Source organism: Plectropomus leopardus, chromosome 12, assembly GCF_008729295.1.
Source record: "Plectropomus leopardus isolate mb chromosome 12, YSFRI_Pleo_2.0, whole genome shotgun sequence".
NCBI classification, from domain to species: domain Eukaryota; kingdom Metazoa; phylum Chordata; class Actinopteri; order Perciformes; family Serranidae; genus Plectropomus; species Plectropomus leopardus.
In genome coordinates, this window is record NC_056474.1 from 32,134,915 (window position 1) to 32,147,352 (window position 12,438).

General features: G+C 39.0%; 1 protein-coding gene across 2 annotated transcripts in view; it reads right to left on the reverse strand.

Annotated features, from left to right (window-relative positions):
• Nucleotides 1–1,889: 1,889 nt before the first annotated feature.
• Nucleotides 1,890–12,438, reverse strand: part of c12h5orf22 (chromosome 12 C5orf22 homolog) — a 30,649-nt gene continuing 20,100 nt past the window's right edge. For both annotated transcript variants that reach the window (XM_042498455.1, XM_042498456.1), the window contains exons 7-10: nucleotides 8,637–8,758; nucleotides 5,695–5,761; nucleotides 4,500–4,639; nucleotides 1,890–2,564 (exon numbers count right to left, since the gene is read on the reverse strand). In XM_042498455.1, coding sequence (XP_042354389.1) covers nucleotides 2,408–2,564; nucleotides 4,500–4,639; nucleotides 5,695–5,761; nucleotides 8,637–8,758 — 486 coding nt within the window. In that variant the 3' untranslated portion in view covers nucleotides 1,890–2,407. The remainder of the gene's footprint in view (nucleotides 2,565–4,499; nucleotides 4,640–5,694; nucleotides 5,762–8,636; nucleotides 8,759–12,438) is intronic.

The following is a 12,438-nucleotide window of genomic DNA, read 5'->3' on the forward strand; positions in this document are numbered from 1 at the left end:
CAGGTGGAAACTCTGTGTGCCAGACAGAAGAGCTTGCTGTTTGCTAACATCGTCCAGATAATAATTTAAGATTATAATATGTTAGGGTTCTTTTTGCTCTGCCTTTCAAGACCATTTAAAAAAGTTTCAATTGAAGAATTTGTTTTCAGTACTTTCCTTCTCTCAATAATTGTTTTGATATTCTCTGGCGTAGAGCTGGATCGATTCAGTGGATCCAAGTGCTGTGGTCAACTTAGTCTGTGTGAGTATATTACAAAACACACTGGGGAAACTGGGTCGGCCTTTCAGTCCTTTATTCCTCTGAATCCTGTTTAAGAGAGTTTAATCTGTTTTAATTGAAATCTACTACTGTCTAGTTCCTCATGTGTTTTTAAGGCAGATATTGATATTTGAAAAAAAAAGAAAACTGATAGATATACATACGTACATGCACACACACACATATATAAATATAAACACATAACATCTGTTTGTGCTGTCGAGTGGAAGATGTGATTTCTTTTTTTTTTAAAGATTATTTTTTGGGCTTTTGCCTTTATTGAGATAGGACAGTTAGAGTATAGCATGAAAGGGGGAGGGGGGGGGGGGGGGGGTGCCATGCAAGCAAAGGGCCGAGGCCAGAATTGAACCTGTGGCTGCTGTGGTGAGGACACAGCCTCTGTACATGGGTCACCCACTCAAACAACCGAGCCACTGGGCCCCTTGAGGATGTGATTTCTGAATGCCCTCAAATGCAGTTTTGGTGATTATTTACTGACGTTATTAGAAAAGCTGCCATTTAACCCAATCCCCATCTCCTGGCACTGAGCTAATATCTGTGTCATAGATCAGCCACATCATCAAGACCTCTGACTGAGGTAAATAATACTGATCATTTTGTTATATATATATTTATATATAAGAAAGGATATAAATCAATTATAAAAAAAATAAACAAATAAAAAAATTACAAATTAACTTGATCAACAGGATAAACAAAACAATATGTGATCATGTAAAATCTTTTAAGAAAGTAAAAATTCACTTCCTAATTTTTAATTGAAGTAGGGATGCACAGTTTTAGAACACTGGGCTGACAGTATTTTAAAACTGTGTGACGACAATGTTGTCACACAGCTGTGGCTCAGAGGTAGAGTGGGTCGTCCTCTAATCAGAAGGTCAGCGGTTCGATCCCCAGCTCCTCTGGACAACATGTCGAAGTAAGATATGGGCAAGATATTGAACCCCAAATTGCTCCTGAAGCTGCATCATCGGAGTGTGAGTGTGTGAATAATTTCTGAGTAGCAGGTGGCCCCTCGACCACCAGTGTGTGAGTGTGTGTGTGAATGGGTGAATGTGACATGTAGTGTTAAAGCGCTTTGAGTGGTCAATAAGACTAGAAAAGTGCTATACATGTATAGTCCATTTACCATTTACCAAAATAATAAGCTGGGCGATAGTCGATATGGATGTTTTTATATTGTTATGCATGCGTTTTTTTGTGGTTATCTGTTATTCTTTTGTGCCAGGGTAACACAGAAATCAACACTACAAAAATTTAACTGAACTGTGTTAAAGTCATTAAGAGTAATTCCTTGTTGTAGCAGTGACATCCTAGTGTTTAACACAGAACCACTGTGAAGAGCCCTCACATAAACATGGCTGCATTGTTCTCAGCAAATTCTATAAAAAGAACGCTGAAGGTATGACTGAATGATTGCAAATGAAATAATTTCCTGTGAGGCGATTTCTTTCTAGTGACAGCATCAACTTTATCTTGTACACTGTGGGTAAGGGATAGATGTTCAGTCTCCTGTAGAGGAGCTGAAATATTCTGTTGCAAAGTCAAGATGTGGTCGGAGATATTCAAGATATTCAAGCTGAGGAATGATTTCAGATGAAACGCAGCCTGAAGCGTTCCACCCATCTGCTCTTTATTTAGAGGAGGTTAAAGCAGGTCAAGAAACATGTGGAAAGATTCCAGTAGTGTTTAAAGAAGTCTAACACTTTATTTATCTGTTAAGTAATTAGGAAAAAAAACAGGTCACCACAGCTGGATTCTGCTGGAGGATCTAATGCCTTCAACATATATTCCCTCAAATGGGTTACAAACACGTGTCAGGATACATGTGTTGCAGGTCTGAACATGGGATTTGTTGACTGTAAGAAAACATCAGCTTCTGTGGCCTCTTCTAATGTAAACACATGTCATACATGATCATGACCAAAATTCTGAAAATATGCGCCACCTTTTGCACATAAAATATAAATTAACCTCCAGATTCACCACAAACATGTCTGACATGTCTTTTTTAAGTGTTTTTTCTTCATCAAACAGTGCATCCACTACACCACACAGTGTCATCTGTGTGTGTGTGTGTGTGTGTGTGTGTGTGTGTGTATGTGTGTGTGTGTGTGTATGTGTGTGTTAAGAAGCCTGTGGTTGGCAGTCCTGAGTGTTTGTGCTGCTGTTTTCAAAGTCTTTGTGTAAGTCCAGGGGCCCATACAGGCTCTCCAGTGCAGCCAGTACTTTGCTCTGGACTGAATCCACCTGCTCTACCGGGCAGTATTCATCCAGACTAGACCTGAAAACACACACAATAACAAACACATCAGCCTCTCTTTCTTTACTACGATACCAACACAGGTCTGAATTCACATTATGATTAGCACTCTGTTCTATTTATGAACATCTTTAAAGAGACTGAGATTTTTTCTGAAGTGGGGTTATCCACAGTCAATATTACAGTATCTACAGCTGATTCCAGTCCACATGTCCCCATTGTGGAGAAGCAGGCTGGGATCTGGCAGTGATGCTAAGCAATGTGCAGATTTTTTTTTCTTTTGGGGGGGGGGTGTTCCCATTTATGTGTTGACTGCTTTACCTTAATGCCAGTGATAGCCAGTGCAAAATGAGGCTGTTAAATCTCTCTCTTCAAAGCCAGAATGAAAAACAGTGATTTTATGTTTCTGAACAGGCTGGTGTGTCGCTGCCTCCATCAGTTAGTCAGTTTGTGTAATTGTGTGACTTTGGCCTTTCTTAGTTCGGATTCACCAAAGTCACATGATAACACAAACTGACTAACTAATGGAGGCAGCGGCAGACCAGCAGCTCCTGAGTTCAGCAGCTAAAATGACTGTTTCTATTAATTGGTTTGTAGAAACCAGGGTTCCTTGGCCAGCTAGTCTGCAAGGTGTCGTGGTTCTGACTTGTGTTTCATTCCAAGTACTTATGTAAGGCAGGAAAAACTTTGACAAGGTTTGTTGTAGAATACAAAACAAAATATAGCAGGTAAAAGTCCTTCCAAGATAACATTGTGTCTGATCCAATACCAACTTGGTGTCCTATTCTCACGTATCTTAAAGTGGTACAACACATTAATAAAAAAAGCACAGAAAAGGCTCTACTTCCTATGGAAACTTAGGAAGGCTAGATTCCAGAGCAAGATCCTGGTTAACTTCTACAGAGGAGCAATAGAAAGCATACTGACGGGAATCATCAAAAACTGGCATGGTTAGTGTACGGCCCAGGTCAGGAAGGCTCTACAGCGGGTGATTAAAAGTGCCCAGAACATCACTGGTTCCCATCTACAGAGCATCAGTGACCTCTGTGAAGTGAGGTGTCTGCAGAGAGGCCAAAGGATACTGAAGGACAGCAGCCACCCCAGCCACAGTCTGTTCACCCTGCTGCCATCTGGAAAAAGATACACAAGTATCTGCTGCTGAACTAACTCCTCCTTTCCACACCAAAAGATGTAGCAGGATTTAGGATCAATTTCAATTTCATTTCTTCTTAAACCATGTTTTAAAAAAATGAAAAATAAATCTACCCTCTATCTTGTATCTTATACCTTACCTCACAGCAAAACATGTTTCTACACAATTAAACACGGCCAAAAACTAATAGTGATCCACATCTATGCAGACTTATCATTGTCTTCTAACAAGACGTCATCCTATCCTCTTTTGTCATGTGCAATAAACCGCCTTACATCACCATAGCTGTGGAATTTAACTTAGCATGAATTCTAACAGAAATAATATAATAATGAATGCAAATATAAACATAACTTAGTTTAGTCTACTACTATACACCATTCCAAATAAACAGAAACTGTTGCAAAGACTTGAGTAATATCAAAACCTAATATGTCACAGACCAATATTAACATTTTTACCAAGTATAAAATGTGTCATGAAGTGGCTCTACAATTGTAGTCTAGTGGCTTTGTCAAGAACATAGAAAGGAAATTAAAATAACTTTTTTTTTTTTACAAACAGGCTGCTTGATAGTATGGTAAAAAATACTGTTAATATAGCACACACTTACACTGGTATTAATGTTTTTAAGTGAGCTAAAAACCATTTTGTTGGAAACCCCTCCAACAATACTTTGTTTCTGTCACTCTGGCCGCTTCTCCAAACTGGGGGCCTGCCGAGTGAAATGTACTGTATTTAATACACCCCCCCACTTCCAAAAAATCCAAACTGTCCCTTTAACCTGTGTCTGTGTTATTTACCTGGACATAGTCACCAGTGTGGGTTTGGGCAGAGCCTTGAGAAACAGCTGTACAGCTGAGATGAGTGAGTCAATCTCCTCGTCAGTGCTGATGTGGTGAGGCAGTTCGACCGAGTCACAGGTTAACCCTGCCTGATGGACCTGAGAGACCACAGACAGAGAGAGGAGGAGGAGAGAGTGATGGGAAAATCAGAGGGGAAAGTAGGAAAAAAAATAAGACAAGATGAGGAGAGACTGCATGGAGGAAACAGAAGAGGAGAGAAGCAGTGACATCACATAAAAGGTCATAAATATGTAAATAAAGTATGTGTGAAAGTATGTAACTAGTATGTAGTAAGTAGTGATGTAATAAGTATGTAAAAAATAAAGTATGTAATGAGTATGAAAATTGTGCTGTTTTATTGAGGTAATTATGTCTTTACTTTGAAAGGCACTTTACTTTATCAAATAATTTCTGAATGTTTCATTAACATCACAAAGAGCTGAATGTGCAACTGTCAACAGGTCTCCTTTAGGCAAACATCAAAACAAAAAGCACACTGTGTTAATGACAACTTCACTTACAACTATGATGTCACACTAGGAGATGCGAGTGTTTCGTGTGGCAAGTTTGTATGCAAAGTCTGTGCAAAGACTTTAATATAAGCAGATTCACACTGAGAGTCACGATGGGCGCAATGGATGCTAATCTCTGAGACTTAATAGTCCTTTTTTGTTCTTTCTCTCACTGTACAGTACTGGTGCTGAGCGCAGCTCCGTGTTTCCAGACACAACATAACTTATCCTTCATGTCCGATTCACTGCAACGTCAGAAGAATGTCAACTTGGTCTCAGTGTGATAGGCTTGAGCGAGTTTCTCACTCAAGCTGAAAAATTTAAATTTGTGTGATGGACGTCTATCGCATCACGTCCATCACGCAGCCCTGTGTGAATCTGAGTTTATTCACGCCTTTGCATTGACTTTGTATGTAAACTTGCTTTGCGTTCAGTGCGAGTCCACTATTAGGTGACCACATCACAAAAATCACGAAAAATACCATTATGCCAAAATCATCTATGAACACTAAAAGACACAACTGTATGGATATGTCTATTATCACTGCAGTTATACCTTTACATAGAATCATTGTTATTATTGTGGTTTTTGTACTAGTGGTACACACAGTTACAGTACATACATACATTAAGACTCTTACCATTTCATAGTCAGGGCACATATTTCTTGACTTCAAACTGGAAACCAGTTGGGCTAATGAAGCCATACTGAAAACAAGAAAAAAAGGAATTCAATTCACTTCAGCTGTGCCTTTACAGGTTTACTATTCATTTTAAAACAATGTTTAGACTCATACAGCAGTAATCCCTCTCAATCATCACTTCAGACTCAATCTCAGAGTGTAGTGGTAGATTCATCTGCTCACACTCTGCCCTCTGCCTGGAGTTTTAGATTTTCTTCCTATTTTCTGTGTTGAGGGTGTTTATGTGCGTGTACCGCCACATCACTCAGTTGTGGTTCTAATAAAAGGTAGCGATCATGTGTAAGCAGTCCAAGACATACAACGCCGAAAAATGCAAATATCATGAGGCCAAACACCAAATCACAAGCAGTATCAAACAATGCTGCAGAGTATACCTGTAAAGATTCTAACAATGGACACTGTAAGTGGCATCCATGGACTTTTTGCTACCGATCACACATCGTAAAATATGCTGCATTTAATCTGTTAGTGATGATGCAAAACAATCAGGATTAACAGGTGTCAGAAATCTCAATTCACTGATCACTATAAACATTAGAAACTACTGTGTGTCTGTTACATAATAAGTTAAGTACCTATATGATCATTCCATCACACACATGGTCTATCAACACAGGAGGAGTTTCCACTGTTGGACGTGTTGGACCTGTTCTCAGCACTGTGTGGGTGTGTACACAGTGTGACTCTGCCTTTGTCACAACATCAGCGTGATATATTTAGACATAGGGTAGGAAGAGCACAAGTGTATTAAATAATCAGATTCATAAAACTCATGTAGATTCATGGCTACAGCGTGAGTGTGTAAGCACGCAAACAGAAATGTGTATACACATTCTTTTCATTAGATTGATCTCAGTCATTGTGGAGCTGGGCACGTGCAGGCCTCATATCCGCACCCACAGTCTTCCGTAACTGGATATAGAAACGCCCTTAAACATCTGTTTGCATAACAGTACTTGTGCCTCTCCACCGATTATTAGATGTGTCAGTGAGAATACTGAAGAACAAGTGCAGTTTCACTAACTTAGTCACAGTGCATGGCTTTCCAACCGTACCAGAGTCAATACACACAGCTGTGGATATTTGTAGGTATGTCATTCCCTCCAGGATTTTATGATGTTGCAACAATTGATGTGATTTGCAAAGTTTTCTTTGTCACATAAGTCAGAGCCATTCACAAAGATTTAGATACGGCATCGTCCACGATGATGAAGCTGGCCAACCTGATTGTAAAGACAGTGTTTGACAAGAAGAATAGGATGCTTTACAGATGAAGCAGACACAGATAAGAGAGAGAGCGTCAGCACTTCACAGCTCCACCTTTAGGTGAGGGACAGTCCCGTCCATCACCAGCCTCAGCGTCAGGTGAGGGACAGCCTGTCAGCCCTGTGTGCCTCTGACAGCTTCACAGGAGTTGAGACACTTTCTAGTTTGTAAAGTTAAAGAACTCAGTTACTCAATATAATAATCTGTCAGTTTTTTTTAAAGTAGTCTGTTAAATTTTGTTGTGCATTTGAAATGATAAATATTCTCACTATGAAACATGATAAAATTCAACTACTCTGTGATGCAGAAGAGAGCTTCACTCGGGGTGAGCTCATGTGTTTGTGTTACTGTGCAACTTGTTAATAAATATTTGGTAACATTAGCTTTGAGCTGTGAATAGTTTTCTCTGTGACTGTGTGTGTGAAACAGGCGGTGCAACTGTATCATGATAAAAAACAGAGAGAGAGAGAGGCTGAGTGGATCAATACACTGTGCAGCTGTACAATGTAATGAGTCAAATTTGCGGTAAAAATGCAGTGATTGGACAAAATTTCAAGGCCATGTAGAATTAGCTAAGACTTGTATTTTAAAAATGCATCATATCATGATTTGCATCCTGTGCAATTGTAACTTAAAAAAACCCCAGAAAACTAATGACAAAAATGCCTAAAAAACTTTCATCGCAATTTTTAAGAAAATTTGCTGTGAAATCAGGCATTCCGGACTGCAACAATCATGAAAATAGCCTGCAAAATCCTGGAGGAACTGTATTTGTTGTCTGTATCACTAAAAACCTTTCTGTGAACCATCATTGCAGTGAAATCTCAATCATCATGATTAGTAAACATCGGCAGCATGATCAATGATTTTTTCGTATCGCTCATGATGAAACTGATTTTACAAAGTGCTTTAGAATTAGGATCAAAATAACAAAGGTCATTAACATGGAGATGACACTGAAATGTAAATGATGACAATCATCACTCTTAAATAATTTAAAAAGAAATTGATAAAAGTGCCTATGATGGACATTTTACAGAACGCGACCTACAACCTAAAAACAGTTACCGTCTCTCAGCTTATATTCAATTTCCTCCTGAACACATCACTCACAGGTATCTGCTGACACCATGTACACGTGCTCTGAGCTCTGCACACATATTCTTACTTAATAAATACCAGCTTATGTGTGGGAACAGTTTTTGTACATATGCATCTTTTGTCCATCTGGCCACTAGACTGTCTCACTCACTCTGGGTTGGACTGGCCAACTGGCTGCTTTTGTTTTCCTCCCACACTCTACAGACATGCAGGACAGGGTGAGTCCAGACTTCCTGTAGCTGAATGATTGTCTCTATGGGTCAGCCCTGTGACTGACTGGCTACCCTGCATCTGCAAATGGCTCCACCAGTGACCGTATACAGGATACGTGATAACACGTAGATGAATGCACTTGTGCATGACTTCCTATCTAATAAACAGTCAGTAGTATACTTCAATAAATTAAGACTTCAGGTGCTTAATAATGATTTAGGTGTGGAAAATGAAATGGAACCCTTTCAATGTTGGTGTAAAAGGAGCAACAGAGTGAAATGGAACCAGAGAAACTTTACCCGGGGTTACTGGCCCAGCGGGAAACCGTCTCTTCCCCATCATCCTCCAGCAGATCAGCAAATGCTGCTTCCAGGTCCTCTAACTGACGAACACGACGATCCACACACTCATCAAGCTCCTCCTGGACACACACAAAAACACACACCCATTAATTAGTTTTGATAATGTTTTTTGGTTTTTTTGAATGCCTGATACAGTGTAAATCTTATTTTCTGCACGGGTGATACACCAGGACCAGCTGCACTTTCTCACTCTCTTGCACTGTTAATGTTTACTGGAGTCACTCTGCTGTTCTCTGCTGCTAACAAAGAAAAGAGAAATAGTTGTTGTCATGTTAAAGCCTTGTGATATTTATCCTTTCATTTTTTTTTAAATTGTATGCTCTCAATGTCAATTTATTCTTGTACTAAAACTGGTATTGAAAATTGATTTTTCATGGTATCGTATTGGAATGAGAAAATCCAGTATTGTGGCAATACTATTTTGTACTGTCTATAAAGTATGACCCCTGAAATTCAGATTTCCACCCCAAAACAACAACAAAACCATAACTCCAAAGAATATACTACATATGTGCCTTACATTAGTGTTAAAAGTGAATATAGAAGGTTTAGTTAAAATACAGTTGCGTAAGTAGGTGCAATTAGATTTCTTTTCAGAAGATTAGATTTAAATTAACATGTTTAAATTATTTAATATGAGGTGTCTTACGCAGTAACCTCATGTTTCCCAGAGTAGAGTTAAGTTTGGAGATTTTTCTGAAATATCTATTCATATGTGCTCTCTGACGTAACTGAGCTCACTCACTCACTGGGTTTCCATTTACCCTCAAATACAAGAGAGGTCTAAGAGACACCTTGGTGAAAGTCACTTGGAGGACTATACCTGGTAAGTAACGCGCCAGCAAAATTTAAATAAATAGCGACCCTGTCTTCCTGCAGGTAACTTTATTGGATGTTTTTTATAATACTGTCACCACCGTGCTGTTGTACTTTAGCTAGCTTCGTTAAAAGTTTTCTAGCCACCAAACTGCTCAGCTAACACACGGCTCATTTAGCTAACACACAGTTTCTACAGCTAACGTCACCAAAAATGGGTGAAAAATAACTAATTTATTTGTATTTTAGCGCTGCACAACATGCTCAGACATGACCAAATTTTTCATCAGCGCATGCTGAACAGGCGCGGAGAGGTGAAGTGGGGGAGGGGAAGGGTAAGTATGCTCGTTGTTTCTGTGGCTTATCAAACACAGCTCCACAGACGTGGACGGTTCCCTCCGGTGTTGTGTCAGACCGGTTCCCCCTCGGGATGTGTCTCTCCTACTACTTTCCTCCCGAGCTCTGCCCCGTTGGAAAGGAGAAGGAAGCCTGTATGTGGAAAGACATTGCCTCTGAGACATAGAATTTGTATTATAGAAGGGAAAAACATTTCAGGACCGCTGATTTTCAGCCTCCCTTCATATTTAATAGGGGTGGGGCAATACCTGTAATATTCTCAGCTGTCAAGATTTTTTTATGATATTTTGGGGGGAACACTTGGTGATGATGATGGTGATGATACCTAGAGCAAGTAAAGGTTGATTTTTTTTGTCAAGCATGTTAAAAATTTTAATGTCTCGTTTACAGCACCAACACCGCCAAAGCAGGGAAGGTGTACAAACACATAACAACAAAGGAGGTAAATGGCATCTATTTTTAATGTACAGAAGGATTAGGTGTTCAAATTTTGAAACTTTTCATGCTTTTCATGTGCAAAAATACCTTTCTTTTTCCCCATATTGCATGAATCTGAACTAAATTAATAAATAATAATTTTATATTTTCTATGTGTATATTTTCCATTTGTTATAGTTGTAGATATAATTTACATCAATGTGTAAATGTCATTTGTCATTTTAATAGATCTCTGAGAGAAAACATATTAGTCCAAAATGTACATGAAAGGAAACAGTATTAAATCAGTCTTTTTGCTCCGTATTGTAATACTGTTTACCCTCCTTTTTAGGGTGGCGGCCCATGGGCTGGCAATGTAAGCTCTGCACATTTGAGGATTCTTCAAAAGGGGAGCTTCTCAAGCATTACAGAATCAAGCACGGTACCTTTGGTGGTGGCTATTCAGGACCCTGTCTTCATTTAAGCTGTCCTTGCTCCTTTAAGACATCGGGTGGCCTGCATACGCACTTGTCTAGATCCCACAATTCACAGGAAACTGGAGAGTATAAAGGCGGGCAGTCTCTCAGACTGTGACTCATTTTATCCTAGTACAAAAGACTATTTTCAGCATATTAATTACCATTTGAAAAGACTTGAAACCACAGAATGTGCTTTTAGTGGATGTGATTTCAAGAAAAACATACGAATATGGGACTTATGCAACACCACAGAAGTAGAAAACACAAGTCCCATTCATGAAAAGACTTAAAGATTGATGTGATCGCAAAGCATCCCGTTGCTACTGAGAATGAAATTGACTTTCCTGTGTTGGTATCGCATGGTCACGTGTATACTACATTAGAGTTGGGTTGTGGAAGAGATACTTAAGGTGAAATAGTGAAAAATAATGTCTCTGGCAAATGTGTTGATGACTTGGTGGAAGTTTCAGCTTATCTGCACATCATCCACTCAGTATATTCCAAAGTTAGTGAGTGATATTTTTGCAAAGAATAACTGTGCTGTTGATGAAGCTTTTGTTAGTGAATTGGTAGACAAACTCTATCACTCTAATCCTTTAACTGCAGCCTTGGGTCCTGGTCTCTTTTCTTCTAAATTTAAGAGGTGTAATTCAATGTAATTGAGCCAGTAGAGTATATTTTTGATCCAGAGGAGAAAAGTAGCTTTCAATATGTGCCTGTTCTTCAATCCTTACAGCAATTGTTGAAAAATGAAGACATCGAAAAACAGGTTATTGACTAAACATTCAGACTACTTACAGTTGGCATCCTTCCGTGATGGTAAATATTTCAAGCTAAATGAATTTCATGCTAGTGAGGAGTTCAGTATTTTACTTATACTGTATGTAGATGATTTTGAAATCTGCAATCCTCTTGGAACTTTGTGGAAAAAGCAAAGTCACAGCAGTGTACTGGGTACTAGCCAATGCACCACCTGAACTGAGATCACAGTTAACATCAATTTATTTAGCTCTCCTTTGTAAAGCAAATAATATAAAAAAATTGTCTATGAAACTGTTATTGAGCCTCTTTTGAAGGATCTCACAACATTGGAGAGGGAAGAAAGTTTTTTGCCTTAGGTTGGCAAAAATATCAGAGTTTTTTTGTGTTTCGGCAGACGATCTTGGTGCGCATTGTTTAAGTGGACTTGTAGAAAACTTTTGTGGACATTATATCAGCAGGTTTTGTATTGGGGACCGTTCTGACTGTCAGCAAAAGGAAGTGCATTCAGGAGCTTTTCCACCAAGAACAAAAGAGAACTACGATTTACATGTTCAGTCTGTAAAGAGAAATCCTTATGGTTGTCCCATAACTGAGAAATTAAGATATTTCCATTTTGTAGCAGGGTACCCAAAGGACTTTCTACATGACCTTTTCAAAAGTATAATTCCTTTGGAACTGGCACTGTGTCTTTATGTGTTCATCCACAAGCAGTACTTCACCTTGACAGATCTTAACAAGTCCATCACTCAATTTCCATACAAATTTACTGATAAAACTGATCACTCCCAACCTATCCCAGCAAATTTTGCCTCTTGTAAAAGTACTGGTGGGAATGCCAGTGAGAACTGGATATTGTTAAAGTTATTATCATTCATTACTGGTGCAACTATACCACTGAATGATCCAAC